At 34.3% G+C, this 19,840-nt stretch overlaps 2 protein-coding genes across 7 annotated transcripts in view; both read right to left on the reverse strand.

The window, feature by feature from the left end:
• Positions 1-1,521: 1,521 nt before the first annotated feature.
• Positions 1,522-11,265, reverse strand: LOC128238806 (uncharacterized). Of its 5 annotated transcripts, none has more exons than XR_008261775.1 (7): positions 8,387-11,265; positions 7,797-7,868; positions 6,448-6,556; positions 5,557-5,658; positions 4,239-4,663; positions 3,818-3,889; positions 1,522-3,103 (listed from the first exon to the last, which is right to left on the reverse strand). XR_008261775.1 is itself a non-coding variant. In XM_052955065.1 (6 exons), the coding sequence occupies exons 1-5, from the start codon at positions 8,295-8,297 to the stop codon at positions 4,645-4,647; spliced, it is 330 nt and encodes a 109-aa protein (XP_052811025.1). In that variant the 5' UTR covers positions 8,298-11,265; the 3' UTR covers positions 4,315-4,344; positions 4,572-4,644. The 5 variants fall into 5 exon arrangements, 2 of the variants coding, with proteins under 2 accessions (XP_052811025.1, XP_052811026.1); XR_008261774.1 differs by having other exon boundaries at positions 8,270-11,265; XR_008261776.1 differs by lacking the exon at positions 6,448-6,556.
• Positions 11,266-11,387: 122 nt separating this feature from the next.
• The window catches only part of LOC128239041 (deleted in malignant brain tumors 1 protein-like), a 45,159-nt gene continuing 36,706 nt past the window's right edge, over positions 11,388-19,840 (reverse strand). The window contains exons 12-14 of one of the 2 annotated variants that reach the window (XM_052955473.1): positions 17,503-17,688; positions 13,886-14,053; positions 11,388-12,618 (exon numbers count right to left, since the gene is read on the reverse strand). In XM_052955473.1, coding sequence (XP_052811433.1) covers positions 12,575-12,618; positions 13,886-14,053; positions 17,503-17,688 — 398 coding nt within the window. In that variant the 3' untranslated portion in view covers positions 11,388-12,574. Of the gene's footprint in view, positions 14,054-17,502; positions 17,689-19,840 lie in introns of both variants that reach the window. The other variant, XM_052955472.1, reaches the window with a different exon arrangement.

Here is a 19,840-nt window from a genome sequence, read left to right on the forward strand (position 1 = left end):
ACACGAAATACACATTTTACTGAAGTCCATTATCTTACGATATTGTGCACTGCGTATGTTGCAAAGACACTCCGGTGTTTTTATAGTTTATCATAACTCGATTGTGCAGCACGGTGCTGCTTCGTGTCCTGCTGACACATACCTAACTGATAGAAGTACATATAAGATGTACCCTATTTAGAGGCACAAGGCAGGAGTGAAAATTACAATGGAAATACTTGACATATAATTCTTTTTTATTGATGTATTTTTGAAAAATACTTTATAGGCAATAAAAAAGCGACATTGATGATGATGTATTTCTGACATCAACCTGCCTGAAAAACTATTTATTTTAGGCGTTTGGGACAAACGGTTAAACACTCTTTATTATACAAAACATTTTTTCTTGCATTGCTGTATAGCTAATGAGTAAATAAAAGTCAGTAAAATTAAGCATCATTTTCCTTGCAATTTTAGCAACATTCGAGGAACTTTAATGGTTATATACGCTTCATGCTTTTCTGTTTCAATTATATGGATTGACATCGTAATGACAACTGTTATGCTATGTTGAGGTTTAATGTGTATGTATGTGTCTTTGTTTCTTGTATATTCTTATATGACGTAAAACTAGTATGCATAAACACTTCACATAGGTCTATAAAAAGAACTTTTGTTGTTCAAATGTGACATACTTTCATAAATATGAACAGCACATGGTTACAAGGCAAATGTTATTATTCTTGTCAGAGATGTGTCTAAGGTTAATGGAGTAGCTATATATCTGTAGAGATTGAAACATCTGCTTTTTTTCTTGGCATATAGCACTTTAGTGCTACGATGGGAAATATATTGGTTGAAAATGAAGGGATTTTCTTAACGAACACAATATGATCTTTAATTGCTTCGAGAAATACAATATCAAACTACATAACGCCTATAAGCAAACACCATTTCCAACAATATGTAGAATACATTCTTGCATTCTTTCACCGAATCTGTTTTAGGCGTTGTTTCATTAACCACGGGAGACGGTCGTGGGGGGCAACTCAGACATATCTATTTATCACAGTTGGTCACGGCGACGCATAACGACACACTTTTGTCTGAAACCATGATATGTCAATCAGGTTATCTATAGAACATTTTTATATAAATTCGACGCGGTATTCTTTTTACGTCATACTGAATATTAATGTGTATGTCAGGTTATGTTATAAGTCGTCCAAACTTAAAAAATATAATGTTTTCTGTAAGTAAACCAAAACATTTTAAACAATATCACGGTAGCACGGAAGAAGGTTCTCAACTGTAGCAAAGTATGTGACCATACATCGGTTATAGAATAAAAGTTTTAATATTTCATAGTAACATTAACCTTGATGCAAGCTATTTTGCTAGATCAAATATCATTATATTATGTCATTTAGAATTCAAGTTATTCCATGAAAATATATTGTTTATTTTCAGAAATATAGGTATTCCAATATAGGTATACATGAGGAAGAATCCTTGAGTTCAAGAGCTGATTAACCCTAGTCAAAAAGATCATACATGAATATTTCGATGGGAGAACAATATATTTGTAAACTAGGTGATTTTCTTAAAAATGTAATATGACTTAAAATAATTTGACAATGCAAGCATGGTATGCATCTTATATACATTGAATAACAAATTATGCTATTTGTTTTACATGAATTAACCTCTACATGAAATGGTGATGAGCTATCACCTTCATCCAACGAGATCTCGTCGAGAGACTTGCCACTGTATTTGCCAATTGTTTCATTGTTGAACGCTGTCAGAAGTTTGCCCGTTTTGGTAACCTGAATGGTACCTTGGGGGAGTCGATAAAATGAACTATGGACCTCAATAACATGCCCCACGAAGTTCATAAGCACCTCCAAGTCATGAATTCAAAATCTGAGACACTGTCGCCACATGCTTGCTCAGTCTGTTGCCCGTGAACAGCTCTTCTGCTGTCAAAATCAGGTTTGATCGAAAATGTCTAAGTGTGTCGCACATTCGAATTGGATTTGAAGTCATAATTGATTTTGTCCTCGCAAATAGGAAGGTGTTTTTCATGTACGCCTGATTCTTTCCTGTATTTCAACAAAAGGTCAATACTCTTTTGTACCATAGGCAGCAATAGGACTGGCACGATTTTGCCCTTTTACCCGCTAATCTCCACCCGGTCAAATCGGGCACAAAGCATCCTTTCTACTGAACTGAGTGCACTCTTCAATTTACTTGTAGCTTTCCTAGAATTATAATCAGAAACGTTCATCCTTTCTACTTCTGCACCTATTGTCCTGTTGAACATTACCAGACGGGATAAGTTAACTTTGTTGAGCATTTTCCTGCCTGACTTTTCAAAGTCCGTGTCTAAAGTTGACAGGCATTCGTCAGCAGTTTTCTCCAAGTAATTCTGCAGCTTCTTTATATCACCTGCCAAACGCAGCATTTGTTCCTTGTTAATTTTGTTTTTGACAATGGTCTGCAGGGCAGAAATCGGGATGCTATGTGTCCAGTCGTTCACACAAAATCATAAAGTCATCTGCCTGGTCTCCTATGCACTTGAGTAACATATTCAAGACGAAATAGTACCAAAGCTGATGATTATCTACCATGTGTAGATTGTTTAGTGTAATTCCTAAAATGAAACGTACGGCGGCACAAACAATGATGTCCATTAAAAACGAAAGCAACTAGATATCGCAAAGACAATCTCAAGCAACATAATTGCTTCCCTCTTCATTGCACATACTGACATATCACTGTCCATCTATGTTTGGCATGACAGTGTTTTCATTTCTCTCATCTACGTTCTTTCAGATCAGTCAGAAGCTGCATCATGCGCAGGATCTTGGTCAGAATCTATATTGTTCAAAACTGGTTTAATTCCAGAGCTTTTAGTTGTTGTTTCTTCCATCTATATAGTTGAATAGTGGTATAATTTTAGAGTAGTCAGAAGAGTCATCATGCTCAGGATCAAAGTCGGAATCAACAAGGCTGTCATCATGAGGTACAGAGATTTCTTTGGATGAATCATCAGAATCTTCAGAAGAATCTGGGACTTCCACGGATGCATCCAGGGAACCACTAGCATCCACAGAATCTGAAACATATCAATAGAGAAGAGGTATTAAAATTAAAGGAAAAGTATAACAGGACTAAAATTGTCCAATTAGCATAATTTATATACCTCCTCTCCCCTATTTTTGTGGGGCATAAACACAACATTTCATGATCGCAACATCATTTCTGAGATATAAAGTATTTGCCTCATGTACACAATAATAAGTTGCATACAAGCATTCAGAGGTCAAATTTAAACACACAGCGACACACAAATCTTAACAAGCTTTTGGCATACATTTCGAGGTAAAACACATAGAGAATTGTCATTTGAAAGCTTTTAAAACAAATATGATTGATTTGAGCGGTGTTGTCTAATTAATGGTCAATCTCAAGAGTAATACAATTATGAAAAACAAGTATCAAAGTTGTCCAATAATTTGTAAAGAGTAACATTATGAAAATATTTTTTCAAGATTGTGCCAAAATGATCTCTAGAGTATAGTACGGCTTTTTAAGTGACCTTACAACTAAGTTTTTCGACAGAAGATGACCCAGTGCACACAGAGGTATTTCATTTCAACACACACATTTCACCAATGCCTGGAAGCATACTATATCCAAAGATATAACAGACAGCCATAATGCGGCAAAGCTATTGGATTATAAAAAAATATCTTAATTTTGAGTCAAAACATTTAATGGGAAACAACATAAGTATACTTTTGTAAGCAACATACAAACATCAATTTACCTTCAGACGGTCCTTCAGCATATTCAGAGACGACAGTGGATGGGGCAACTGCACCATTGTTCCCTGTAGCATCTGAAACACACAGTTAAGTTGAATATACACTGCTTCAATATTATGAGAGCTAAAAACTTCAAACAAATATTCTGGTATTCAGATACAGAAATAACACTTGCAATTATTAACTAACTGGATACATAAATTATAGTGTTACCAAAATATTAGATCTAAATGTATTTATCAAAAAGGGTTGTCATTTTGAGCCGCAATGAATCAAGGTTAATAAACATCTGAGAGTTAACTTCAACACACACAAAATTTATTACCTTTTTAACATACATCATGAGATACATGTCTAGGTGCAACAGAATAAAAAAAATGTACCTGTTTACAGATAATAAGCTTAATTAAGCCTGCAGTTTACCATTTTACTGCATGTTCCAAGACTTCTGTTGATGCAACGAGGGCATCTTCATATGGTTCTTAGATCTCTGTAGTTTGTGCAACTGTATGATCGTCTTTAACGGGATCTGAAATGCATAAATAGAAAAGAGAATAATAAAAGGTTTATTATTATACAACTGAATTTTTCCTAAAAATATCTAATCCGTCACTAATGGATACAAATGAAACCTATGACATGAACCTTTGACCTTAAATTAAACCTTTATCAAGCACCCTTGTAGTGTAGATTACACATGTTGTCTTGATGTAGTGAACATTTCACCCAAGTTCCAGAGATTAAAGTGATACAGACTTGACAGATTTGGTCATTGCTGGCATGTGTATTTCCATATGGATCTTCACAAGCATTTGTGGAAGAAGAACCCTCAGCAGATAGTCAAGGTACTGAAATAGAAATCAACAATAATTTCACTCCACTATGGATTATTTCTGTGAATGCACCGAGTTAACAATTAGGCAAAATAAGATTATTATTCTTACAATATATTTGTTTTAAATTAAATGAAAATGAGCGTGTTTCTTTCCGTTCAAATTTAACTTGCGATTTTTTTACAAGACCAAAACAAATGACATAACGACCATGTTGAACGATGCAGTAAAAACGCAGACGCCAACCAAACGGGACTGTAATGACATTACATAGTCATTCTAAGACTCGATCACGTTTTCTAGTAATTCTGGAAATCAATGTTGTTGACTAATGAACACCATATTTCCAAACAACTTAATGATGTTGAATACAATAAAAAAGTTAAATTTTAATTGCAGAGCTCCTATTACTTCTTTGGGGGTAAAGGGTACTGTTTGCCGACCATTGTTGGCCAAGCTTATTGTTTACTTGCAGTTGTCGAAATTAGCACAAGCCCGCAAGCCCTGCACTGGTAAAATGCTTCCCGGGCTTACTCAATTTCGGCGTTTTGTTCAGCACGGCTTGATCAAAATTGTAATGTCAAGCAGTAGTATAAGAATTCCTGGCTTGTTCATCCAAAATATAAGTTTTAAATGCAAAAAGTTAGTTTACCCTCCTGGTGTTTGGGTGTAAAAGATATATTAAAGCAAAAGACTATATAATTTTCATAATCATGTCAGACAAAAAAGTGTACCTCATACAGTGTTTTGAGAACCAAAAGTAACCGGTATCCCTGCATATAAAATTCAAAAGGCTTTTGCCAAAAAGCAAAGGGTATTTTGAAATTCAAAAGGCGTATGCCAAAAAGCAAAGGGTATTTTAAAATATAAGCCTCTTATTTTGAGCTCTGTATAAGTGACTGACAAACCCTGTTATCCTGTTTACAGAAAATCCTTTCAAGGGCCTGAATGACTGTATCCACTTGCTCGTCTGTGTCAGTAACCGATACGCGAGTTCGAGTCCATCTCTTCTTAAAAACCATAAACAGAATACATTTTTACAATGCTGTAAACAGCTACAATTATATTTCTTTTGTTTTAATATCAGTTCATTCGAAACAAAAAAAAATACAAGAGGATAATAATGTGCATATTTTTTGTGTTGTTTGGTTTCGTTTTAAACTTGCATTTAGAAGGGTAAACTAAAACATGTATTAATGGCATAATAAAATTAAATGGTTTCAGATTTGTCAGCTCCAGGTTGTGAAACAACTGGGAAATATAGATTTCGTTTCTCCGGCCCCTTTCTTCAAGTTTTTTCGTACAGTGCATTTATTCCTGAAATTGTTCAAGCCTTACGTTTGCTTCTTCCTCCCTGCGTGAACGCAAGATGTCTCTCGAAGAGAATATAACCTACAAATATTTTTCCGCAGGTACTTTTCACTCTGATCAACCATGTACTGCAGCTGTATCTGTTTTAGCCCTTTCTATTGGTCAAGCAGGCACCAATGTTTTACAGTATATAGAAGTACATGAAAGAAACTTACATTATTTTTAATATGTGTATTGAACACATCTTTAATCAATAAAACGAAATGACAAAGCCAGCTTCCTTGAGAGCAAGGCTAATTATCTAGTCTTTTTGCAGGTATTTCACTCAAACAGTTGTGAGTGCAAACCCCATCAGAGAAACATGTACGTCTTTTTGACGCTTTTAAAACAGACACGTTCTGGTTTTACCGGTGAAGGAAACAAGACCTCGACGGTCTTGACAAATGAGCTGCCATTACCTAGTATAAACTGTCTTCAATATCCTTTACCTTAAACATTTAATCTCAAACTTGAATTCCATTTCTCTCTCCATGGACATTTCGCTGTTAGCAGAATTGACTTCATCATTCTTTTCAGATATTGTCTCGCTGCCATTCCCTTTGTTCATTATGAAATAATAATCAATGTTTCAACCAATAATATATGCTCATATTTTAACATGATGGCCATGATGGTCCAAAGCGTTCACGTGAGTACAACTGCCCTAAAATACAATGTGAATGTCACATTTAATTCAGATAACTTAAGATACATGGTGCTCAGGTAAGCCAAAAGGTCAGTTAAGCATGTACAGGCTTGACATGATACCATGCCATGATAGTAATTACATCAGGTTGATTTAGAGTCGGTATCAAAGACTTGTTTAAAATAGCTATTTGTAAGCCAAACATCATGCCCACTTTTAACACCAGATTTAACAGTTTTATTAATGGCCTAGATTTCAGACATTCTGACCAACTAAAATGCCTCTAGAATATGAACAAGGACTTCCAAAATTGCACATTATGGCCTCAGATGACCAAGTATCAGAGTTGTCCCTGATTTTATCAAGGCAAACGCCGCAGAGCGAATGCAAAGGCTAATCTGTGTTTTTTCTTAGTAGAAAAATTAGTATAATGCAATAATTATTAATGACAAAGTACGTCCCATTGTCTTCATATTTATTTTGTCTCTCTGAACATGTGTAACAAATTTCATTAGAATATCTCCAAAGACGTTTGAATTATGGCCAATGATAATGTGTTTGCATACATTTAATCTCTGAAATATTAAATAGCTCCAATAGAATGATGGTTTTGTGGTTATCTTTAATGATGTAATGTTTTTGTTTTTAATCCTAAAAAGGGCTATAACTCAATCATTATTAATGCCAGACTTAAAACCCTTAGTTTACATGTGCATATCGTCACTGGCAACATGTATACAAAATCTCATTAAAACTGTTTTTGAGTTGTGATTTATTTTAAGTTTCTGCACTCCCCCGCTACCGACGAGACACCAGGGTGATGAGATTTTTATTCGAAAAACAGACATGCTAAAAACTGATTGGAATGTTTGTACCCAAACAAGTGAGCAACACACAAATCATTACAAGCTTTTAGCATACTTAAAAGCGCTATAAACAGAAAGCCAGATTTTAATGGGGAACAAGATATCTAACATTTATAAGCAACACACAAAAACATATTCCAAGGTACATCTTTACAAGCAGTATGTCTACTTTATGAGGTACCAACTCACAGAAAACATAGTCTTTTAAAGTTTTTAACATTAACAGACTGTGGTCACCAGCGAGAAATAATTATGCAAAGTAAGTTGATTTTCGAATTCAATTTACCTTGAGGCGGCCTTTCGGCATGTTCAGAGACAACTGTGGATGGGGCAACTGTCCAACAGTTCCCTACAGCATCTGAAACAAACAGTTAAGTTAAATGTACACTGTTACAAACAAAGCTAAAAGCTTCACACACATATACTGGTATTCAGGTACAAAAATAACACATGCAATAATTAACTAACTAGATACTTACATCACAAAATTTCGAACATACAAGATCTAGATGTATAAATCAACATGTGTTTGTCATTACGGAAAAACGATGTCCCCGAAGTGACACCCAATAGATGATGAAATAACCCAGACACAATGAATCTGTTAATTGAGAACAAGCTTAAGTTTTACTGAATTAAGCTAAACAAACGTTCGGGTTTAACTTCAACACATACACACAATTCATTACAAATTTTAGCATACATCATGAGGTACTTATAGTCAGTGCTTGTCGATGTGCAACAGATAAAAGTATGTACCTGTTTCAGATCTTGTATCTTGTATCATGTGTGACTAAGGAAATGGAGTGTGTTTAAAATAAATTAGCTTTTACACAATCAGGTAAGTTAAATAAACTAGTATGAACTAATTAGTACTCCAGTTTCCCATGATAAGCATGTTTAAGACTTCTGTTGATGCACCGAGGGCATCTGCAGATGGTTATGTGACCTCTGTAGTTCCTGCAACTGCAATCTTTATCAGGATCTGAAATACATTGAAATCCTATACCACGCGCAGATCTGCCATGTCATAATGCCATTATGGGATATTAAAGTATTTGTCTTATGTTCACAAACGTAGATTTCGGGAGTTGTAATATCATTTTACAATTTAAATTTTAGATTACATACAGTCATTTCGAAAAACACTTTTGTCATACAGCAACACACCATTATTTAAAAACGTTTCGCATACTTTGTGAGGTAATAAAACATAGAAACCTGTGACCTTGATCTTTGAAAAAGGAACACAGGTCTTAACATGTTGTCTTTACGTGCTTGTCAAATGTGCAAAGTTATTTAAAAATCTGTCCATACATTAAAACATTACAATGACTTTGAGATCTGTTCATACATGAAAAGGTAACAGTCCGGACACCACCAACAATACACATTTGTCCTTATAATTATGCAGAATTATATACTGTAACCTTGACATTAGAGGTAGGGAGATTGGCCTTGCACGCGACATGACGTCTTTGTATGCATAACACATTTGCAAATTTATTTTAAAATCAGTCTATAGATAAATAAATACAAGTCCTGACACAGACAACTGGGAGGGACAGAAGGACACACAGATGATTTTAATATGCTCCCCTTAGGGATGGTAAATTCATGATCATTTATGAGATATTATAAAAGTATATGTCTTCATTGCAAACAAATGTATATAAAGAGTCATAAAATCATTTCACAATTTTAGATAACGTTCAAACATTCTAAGGTACAATTCTAACACACAAAGAAGCATTGAACATACTACAAGAGTTAATTAACCTATTTATGAACTGCAGTATAGATGATTGTGTGGTCACAACAAAGGCCAATCACATAATGAAATTTATTATGGAAAAAAACTTTTCATTTTAACAGTTTTAAGATCCCCACAAACATTCTGATGTACTATTAAACACAAATTTCTTGCATTTCTTATTACTTTGTGGCTTTTACGGCAATCATAGGACAGGGCTTTCCGTAATCTTATTTAAATGGTGAACACAATCAGGAATGTTCAAATGGTTGGGCGGAAACGTTATACAACTTTTAGGTGATATTGGAAAAAAATGAAGGCAAATATCAGAGTACGTATAATGAGTCAGAGAGCATGTCATTGCCAGTAGCCAAGAGATCTTCAATTTGTCGTGTGTAAATGTAAACTTTGCCAGACATATTGTCTCGCTGTTTTAATACCCCCCAAAAACATTGTTTGCATTAGAATTTTGTAGTTTTAAGTCAATGTGAACTTTTTTTATTAAATATTTAATTCCATGTACACTGCTTCTTAGAAACATAAAGTACCGAATGTGTTAACAATCAATATTTTCGTATGCTAAAAGGCTTTTCACATACACTATATATGTAGTTTTGCATATTCTGAAAAAACTTGCAACAACAAAAACAATTAACAAGGAACTTCTCGTTATTACTGAATTGTTCAAAAACCACAGGCTTGACATCATTTTTCTGCAAAATATGGTATACAAGTTCGTAAATGCAGAGTCATTGATGTCAACGTTCTGGTTTAAATTACTTCATAAAGTCGCAAATACATGTCTGGATTCAACCTAAGTCTATGTGAATGTAATAGCAATGATTGTGTACATCTAATAAAATATTCTCAATTACAAGGAATTCAATTATTGATTAGGTCTTGTCTGCCCATAGGCTATGTAATAAATTAAAACATTCATTTCAATTAAGCCAAAAATAGAGTAGTATCCTAATTATATATAATTTTTAAAGGGAAAATTCTCATAAAAAACAAACAAGCGATGACAGAAATAATTCAACACTTACTGAAACTAGAGGTCGAGGTTGTATGATGGTCTATTATTAAACATTGTGATTTCATAAAGCTCATACCAAATTTGGGTATCAGTAGGGAAAATCAATAAGGCAAATTTGACCCAAGTGAGAAGCAATACCCGTCAGACTTTATTTAACATCAAACAGAGTTTGAGCACAATGTATTCACTATAATTATGATTCAATTAAAAAAAAGAGAAAATTAAAACATTATATCGCTTACCTTTTAGTTTCTCCAAGGTACATCAGCAAGAAAATTATCGTACCTTAATTAAGTGTCTTTGCTGATCATTTCAGTTGCATACAGACAGAGTTTTGGTTGATGTCTGTCATCAACAACTTTTACTAGTTTGCAATTAGGCTTTGTGTGTCGGTCCAGGTTGTGGACCATACGTGCCAGACACTAATATTTTGAGGCATCGATGCTATTAAAAACAATTAAAACATATAACATTACTACAAAGAAAGAAAATGTATTATGACAAATGTCCCTATGTGTTTTTCTACCTCTTTGGTGTCATTGGATTTTGTTTTTATTTTTAAAACAATAATGCTTCTGTTTAAAATATTGAAACGAAAAATTGACTTTGATAATGTTGTTTTTATCTTGAGAAGAATAATGCTTCTGTTTAAAACATTGAAACGAAACAAAATGAATTTGATAATGTTGTTTTATTTGGGGAATAAACCTAAATATTGCTAAAAATGTTTTTTTCTAAATATAAAACACGCATTTTTTTCAGCTATGGGGAAAATGTATGGATTTTGCATTGGCAATAGGGCTTAATTTACACGACAAGATATTATGTCTATGCATAATTTTACAAAAAAACTTTTAACTGAGATGGATCTTTGGCACAACGCTATGGCCATCACAATATCCAGACATTTTCGTCGAAAAAAGACATGCTAAAATACAAGTGTATAAAGGAAGACAGATATCAATTTATTACTACACCAATTTATATGTAGTTTACAACAAAAAATATATTCATACCAGTCCTCCTTGTTGTTATGTCTAAAATGGTGTTTGATCATTTCATCACCATCAAACTGCTGTTTACACAGTACTCCTCTGTACTCCAGAATAAACTGCCCCTTCAAAAACTTTTGCCTGGCAAACACCCCTTTGAGCCAGTAAAGATTAAGTGCATTTAATAATCACAATTCAAGATAAGAAGTATCATTTCAAACTATGTGTTAACCATCAGCTTAATTAAAGAACAAATAAATAATTGCAGCAAATTTGAACTCTTCTGTAATTTTAATCTGTACTCGGAAGCCACCTGGTTTAAAGGTCACTTGAGTCCCTCATATTTTATAAATATTTATTTTCGGTTCTGAAGAAAACTGTCATGCAGTCAGATTAAGCCAATAGTCTGCATTATAAATTGTATTTTTTGACAAGGCCTAAGTTCTAATATTCTTAAATCACTAGCATTTTTCTTTTATTAATGTAATGTATGCTAATTTACCTTACACCCATACAAAATGAACTGTCATCCAAAATGAGTAGGACAAGGATTTAAAGCTACATGTTACAGGGCTCGAATTTACTACTCGCATTTTGTGGGCAAAAATTGGAAAAGTTTTAAGGTACTTACAAAAATTGCGAGTGAAAGCTCTTAAAGAGCAATTTTCAATTTGCATACTTTCTTTTTCTCATAAACACACCTAAAATGATGACGTATACACAACGCTTAGCACATATTGTAGATTGATATTTCGTTCTCAGATTTTTGGTGTCAGTACTTCACCCTTTTGCATTTAAAAGAAACGCCTTAAAGTCCTTCTTATGGGGACATTCAGCAATCATGTGTGACTTACTATCACAAACGTAACATCTATACGTACCTCGCGGGCGGTTCAAAAGTTGCTGACAGCTACCCTGCTGAGTGGGCCTCGCTTCGCCTAGCCTCTTCACCTCATCTCGCAACCTCTGTAATTCTTATTGCAGAACGCTCATGTCTAACGCAGGTCCAGTGGAATGCTGAACGGCGTCAACATTTGCTCTATCATCGTCAAAATCATCAGCTTTATGAACGAATTTAGTCTTCCAATAGCACTTTTGGAATGCTGAAACAACCTAATGTTATTCATGGCCTCTCCGATGGTTGTATACTTACGCATGAAGGTGCTATGACCAGCTTCACGATCTTGCACGCCTTGAGTGTGAAGGTCTCCGGAAGTGAACGGTAAGCTTCGGCAGCTAGTTCCTGTATCCTTTCTGCCCACTTTCATATTCTTACCCTTTTCCTAAGAAGCATCAGCAAACGTGGCCTGCGCGGAGGCGGCAAACTCTGAACCAAAGCGTTCCATAAGTTTGCTTAATAAAGAACGGTAGGGCATTCATGGACTACATTGAAGCAATCGAGCACTTTTTTCATGTGCCTTTCCTGACAAACAATTTGTAATAAGCATAGTTTACAATCATCTGTAATCCAGCCAAATGATTGTGCACACTGCTGAAACTTTATTACAATGACTGCCAGGTCGATTTACCATCCAATACAAGAGATTTAGTTATATCCTTCAATGCATGAGTACAGTACATCTGCGCACAGACTGGCTGTGAGAAGACGATGTACTACCTCGGGGGAATGTTCCGCATGTTTTTGCGAAATCTGGGGCTTATCGGGAAAGGAGGAGTGCAATTTATCTTGCGCACGACTATTCATTTTCGGGGCATAATCTGGTCCTGAACTCATCAGATGTCTGCGATGATGAATCAGGACAAAGGACAGGAGTTTGGAGGGAGGTAACCGACTGCTTTTGTGCAAACGTACCTTTTTCTGTCGGGTACTGTATAAGCAAGGGATACCTTTCAGAAAATTACCTTTAAGTATATCATTTATATAATTAACATGGGCATTATATTAAATGAATGAGATACGTATGTAAACACATTTGGCTTTACTTTAAATAAAGTGCAATAACAAAAAAATGTCAAAAATGGTTTTTTTTTGCTGGTTTTTGCTGGGGTTTTCTCCCGTAAAAAAACATTAAATTTCTGGCATTTTTAAATGAAAGACATGTATTTCAAAATCCATAACTTAGTGATAATTAACATCATTACAGTTATATAATAGCCCTGAAGTGGGAGTTTTTATGGATTGTGCCTTATCGGGGATCCGGATATTTTACTGAAAAGCTGGCGCGTTATTTCGCTTCCGGTGTCGAAGCATAAAGCTCATTTTGATAAAAGAAGTTGTTTTGTGCTAATATAACTTAAATTTTGTTTTATTGAAACTCCGCGGGATCCCCCACCAGCTTTTGTAAAGCTGTGGAACTTCAAAAGCTTGGGGAAAAACCAGCGGGAGGGTGAAAAACCCAGTGTTTTTTCTGTAAAAAAACAACGCTGGGGTCCAAAGATTGCGGGTCAATTTGAAAAACTTCCTAAAACATACCTAAATGAAGTCTTGTAGCTAAATTAATGCCCGGTATTCAACTGCACCGTTATTGAATGGTCCTTGAGTTTGCGAAATCCGAGATTTGCAAACACAAATGGAAGGTCGTTACACTAAATACGAAGATGACGATTAATCATTTTATTTATTTGCATCTCACCTGGATGACAGACTGGTCGTGTGGCCCAACCGCTTGTCAAACATACAATTGTCCCTGGACCTGACACTGTATATCCAGTGTTACACGAGTATGTCACACGTGCACCGAGGAGTGTGTCTGTGGGAGCGTTATACGTGCTGTAAGGCACTGCTGGTACGTTGCCACAATCTGTGTAAAAAATCAAATCATTTACATTTAATATTGTTTCAAATATTCTTATTCAGCATATTAACGATATGTATTTTGTGTTGCACAAGTACAATTTTTGTATATGCTTAAGCTTAAACTGATTAACTTTATTATTTATGTATTAACGAAAATAATATTTGTCATTTTAACTACGACATATATATATATCATATTTAAACCAACCGATGTCAAAGAAGCTCGTTTAAAATCTCGCAGGGTCCATTTTTATCAAATGGAAATTTTGCCCGTATTCACCTTTTTACAATACGAAATGATTTGGCTGATCATTACATAAAATACTGAATGCGATTATTTAGACATGGATTTGCTATAAATCATTCTACAAGAACAGCAATCCTACAGTGAATAACATGTTGAAGGTTTTATCTGGAAAAAAAAGTTTTGTGAATGTTACATCGATAAGCTGCCACAAATATGTATTCGACCCCTGTTGTAAGAAATCTTTTCCCAAATTTTTGTAGCGGCTTCTACGTCCGGTTACAGGTAACTGCGATAACGAACTATTCCAGACATTAGTTGTTCGATTGCAACATTGTATTAATGTTTCAAATAATTAAACAGACTTTAACAGATTGCATCTTCACAAAAATTGTTTGAATGCTTTTTTGTTTTTGCATTAACACAAAATGACATTAGAATGAAATCAAGCTAGAAGACGATTACAATTGCATTCTTTTGTTTTTCAGTAAAAGTAAGCGCAGCCTGTATTACGTTTATATGCTGAAATTCTGGATAAAATTACCTTCTAATAGGTAAATAAACAAAATAGAATTTTATAAATTTGATGTTCTGAATTCACGTTTAATTTTGTTTAATTAAAATGTGTATCAAATTTAGTTGTATTTGCCGGTAAACGTACATATCGCGACATATAATGTTAATGTCAAACAAATCTTGCTGATTGTTTTATCTGGATATTGTTTCATATTATGGAAGGCAAACTTAGATCGGGAAGAAGCACTACTTTATTCGATATTTGACCTACTTATACATTGTCTCAAAACTCGAACTTTTTTGTGAATGGCACACTTAAATTGGAATTAAATCAGGGGCTGTTCGGTGGTTTCCGTCGACCAACCCGTCACTTCTCATTATAACACGCCGGCTGACGCCAGAAAATCAATGGGTTACCGAAAGGAATCGATAAATTGATGGATGGACGAGTGGATGGACAGGCGCATGCATATTAACAAAAAGATTGATAAGTTTGTATATATAAATTTAGCATAGAGATCAATTTGGCGACAAACGTATTATGCGCATGCGCAGAGGTACGTGTAGCAGGAATTTCCAAAATATGGAGAACACGTGTGTAAGACAGTTACGAATTACACCCTTAGCAAAGTTTTTTCACAATTAAGTCAGGGTTATGTTACGTTTGTTGTTGTTTTACAAGTTATTGTAAAAAGAACGCACGTTTTGCCAGCGTTACTAATCTGAGATTTATTCGAGAAGATTGAGGACCATTTTCTTTCAATTTCAAAACGACAAGGCTCGTAAACTAAACATTTGGGTTTAAATGATTTTTAAACATACTTTCTCATAAGTTCAAATGAAGAGAAGCAGCGTGAAATTCGCACACGCGGTTCTCGCTTCCAGATGATTTGATATCGGTATCTCACAGTCACCATAAACGTATTGCAGCAGCAAAACCAACACAATAGCCCATTGAAAAGTCCAAGTTAATCCCCTTTCAAGTCGCAACAGCGTTTAGTATATGGTGATTTTAGGACCGAATGCGTAAACAATACCCAATGTAAATGTTAAGGTAAACCCCTTTTAGATATCCAGCGTATGTTGATTGTAAACCTGATGCAAGAAACACGTTGATTGTTGAAATGTAAATTAAGGTTTAAAAGCCTGTGTTAAACACATGCCGTCACTCTATTGACGCGTTTTCTGACCAGATATTCAACCTTTCTTAACAAACACTATGACACTGTAAATTAAAGTAATCCATCTGAAATACCATGATGAACATGTGTTTGTTGAAGGGTTTAGAATACATTCAGTCCATTGTTCAGGGAAATAACACGAGTTCAACATAAATTAGAGCAGATCACAAATGCGGAATAAATATCAATAACAAATTCATTTAACAAATAGTCATCGCCACATACATTAAATTGAAAAACGATTAACAGCATATATTATTTATTTATTTATCAGATAGCTTCACTAGTTTTGGATAGACTGTATTTGGTTGATAAAATTTGACAAAATCATTAAACAAAGCATCATAATTATTATCACCAAAAGTATTGGTACTAATGTTTTCGATATATTACTAATTTTTTCAGGTGGTAGTTTACTTAATTTAAAGGAAGATAATGAATTAAAATATTTTGATAGCCATTTAGGTCTACTTTTCTAACATATTAAAGTTTTTAAAATGCATATTGCTATTTCCGTAATAAACATTTTTTTCCGAAAACAGACTGACACATTATTTTGTTAAACATAAATCCAATCTATTTGCATTAAATTTGTTATAGTGCCTCTGAATACAAGCTACACTAGCTAATTCATAATCAAACGAACTTGGGCAAATAAAGTTCAAAAACAACCATGATGAGACTAACTGTTCATTAAGTTGTAAACAATTCGATACACTAAATACGATCATTCGTTATATTAATGTACGTCTCACCTGGATGACATACTGGTCGTGTTGTCCAACCGTTTGTCAAACAAACAATGGTCTCTGTACCCCTCGCCGAATATCCAGAATTACACGAGTACGTTACACGTGCACCGAGGAGTGTGTTTGTGGGAGTTGTATATGTGCTGTTAGGCACCGATGGTACGGTGCCACAAATTGTGTATAAAACGTGTTGAAGAAAAGGAAACATTCTAACTAATGAACTTCTATCCCTCCAATAAATTTAACACTTTTCAAATATATTTTTTTATAATAGCATATTAACAAGTGCGGTGTATTTTGAAGAAAAGAAATGAAAATAGGATTAAGCTCATTCTGACTAGCCTTTATTATGTTTTGTATTAATACAAATAGTGTTTGCCTTGTCAACTACGGCAGGAATTTAGGTTAAATTCAAATGCTGTTCAATTTATTTCGTTATAAACCTTGAGCGATCAATTTTTACCAAATTGACGTTTTAACAGGCTCAGTATATTAACGAAACAAATGATTTGGCCTACCAAATAAATACAATACTGAATGGGATTGTTAAAACTTGGGTTTTCATTTATCCAACAATAATGGTAAGCCCACAATAAATAACATGTAATTGGAAACACGATTTAAATTAAACCTATGCCAGACCGGTTGTTTTTGATGTTTGCATTTGAAACTGAAAGCTGTGTTTGATGAGAGCAAAAGCGATTAGGTTGTCAAATGTTTTTATTAATCAGTGTCCGAATATTGATACCAGTAACACACATACCTCGAGTACAAGTTGGGGGAGAACCATCCAATTGGCTGTCAGTTTGACATGTCCGAACTAAATTGCCATATGTATGGAGGTGGCCTCCTGCACATGTGTACGTTACGGTCATGTTGTAAACAATGACTGCCCCAGTATCTTTGGAAGCGTCTTTTACGTCCGGTACAAAGCAGGTTTCTGTGATAACTAATATATAACAAACAATAACACTTTGATTGCAACATAGTACTTTGTACACTTCAAATACCTTAAGGGGCTTTAACAAATATTGACACAGTTGTTTTTTCACTAGTTCTAATTGATCTAAATGATTTCTGTATTTGTGAACAACGTACGATAACATAAATCATTCAAAAAACAAGCAAGCTAGATACCATTCGATTTCAATTACGTAATTTATGCTTTTAAGAAAGCATCGCCTGATGTATGTTCATATATTCTTTTTTAAATATAATTTCTGATTGGATTATATGTTAAGTGTTAAATAAACATGTTATAATTAAGGTTATGAATTCAGGTTTAAATATATATTATTAAATGTTTAGTATCCTATTATTAATCTAAATAGTGTTGCCTGTTATCATCCTTAACGCTACATGTATATGCCTGAGTATACATATAAGCCAAAAAATGGTATCTACAGATTCGATTTAATATTCATTAAACAGATCCACATTGCCAAAGTCTTTACATCATTCAAATGATTTAAAAGCATGTATTGTATTTTGAACTTATATAGCTTCAATCCGATGTAAGAAGAACGTATTTCGTTGAATTACTTAAATTAAAATCTTTGGCAGAATTATTAATACTACCAAAAGTATTTGGGGTTTTTTGTTTTTAAAATTTTCATAATATTCATGTGTTTTTATTGAATTTATTCGAAGGTAGGGAATTAAATAATGTTGAAAACCATTCCTTATTAAGTTCTCAATATCTAATAAAACCCTTTCAGTCACATAAACTTTACCTCCTTCCACCAGGTTTGTCATTATAAATTGCCTTTTGCATCTAACTACAAGCTTCGTGCAATAGTTATTTCATAGTAAACCAACTTTTATCACTTATTGTACTTTTTCAAAATATACTATTTTTAAAACTTTCCGAAGGAGATAATCATAACTAACATATAATTAACAGAATCATTTCTCGACAAATCTTCAGTTTATTCCATTTATATTCTATGCTTTCCCATGGTTTATAGAGATTATCATTGAAAAACAATCGTTTCAAACAGTGGAAATGTCACTTTTTATTTTCGTCCGCTGTCAAATCCACAGTTGGAAAACAACTTCAGGACGTTTTTCCGAAATGCTTCTTTCAAATATATAGTTTCAAAATAGAAAAATATCGATAGAAATATATCGATAAAATAAACCACAAGACCACCAAAGGTTACTATAAGCACATTCACGCCAGTCGTGAAATATAGCGTGATCATCCATTCTTTCATGAATTCAATGTCAAGCTATTTTATCATGGGACAATCACTTGCTTCTTCTGCTCCTGCTACTGCTATTGATACTGCTACCACCACCACCACCACTACTACTTCTATTGCAACTACTACTGCTTCTACTACTACTACTACTACTACAATTAATACTACTACTACTACTACTACTACTACTACTACTACTACTACTACTACTACTACTACTACTACTACTACTACTACTACTACTACTACTACTACCACTACTTTTACTAATATTACTACCACTACTACTACTACTACTACTACTACTACCACTACTACCACTACTACTACTACTACTACTACTACTACTACTACTACTACTTCTGCTGCTGCTGCTGCTGCTGCTTCTACCACTACTACTACTACTACTGCTACTACTACTAGTACTCCACCACCACTACTACAACTACTACTACTACTACTTCCACCACCACCACCACCACCACCACCACCGCCACCATTACTGCTATTTACACTACTACTACTACTACTACTTTTACTTCTACTACTACTACTACTACTACTACTACTACTACTACTACTACTACTACTACTACTACTATTACTACTACTACTACTACTACTACTACTACTACTACTACTACTACTACAACTACTACTACTACTACTACTACTACTACTACTACTACTACTACTACTACTACTACTACTACTACTACTACTACTACACTACTACTACTACTACATGTGCGGAGTGTACCGAGTGGCTGTACACTATTTTATCAAAGTTTTGGCAGAAAATTACAATGCTTAAAATACTACTCAGATATGAAATACCAGATAGCCGAGCTTTCTTGGTATATACATAAAATACGTTCACTTTCTTTCTTTGCATCT

Source organism: Mya arenaria, chromosome 6, assembly GCF_026914265.1.
Source record: "Mya arenaria isolate MELC-2E11 chromosome 6, ASM2691426v1".
Classification (NCBI taxonomy): Eukaryota; Metazoa; Mollusca; class Bivalvia; order Myida; family Myidae; genus Mya; species Mya arenaria.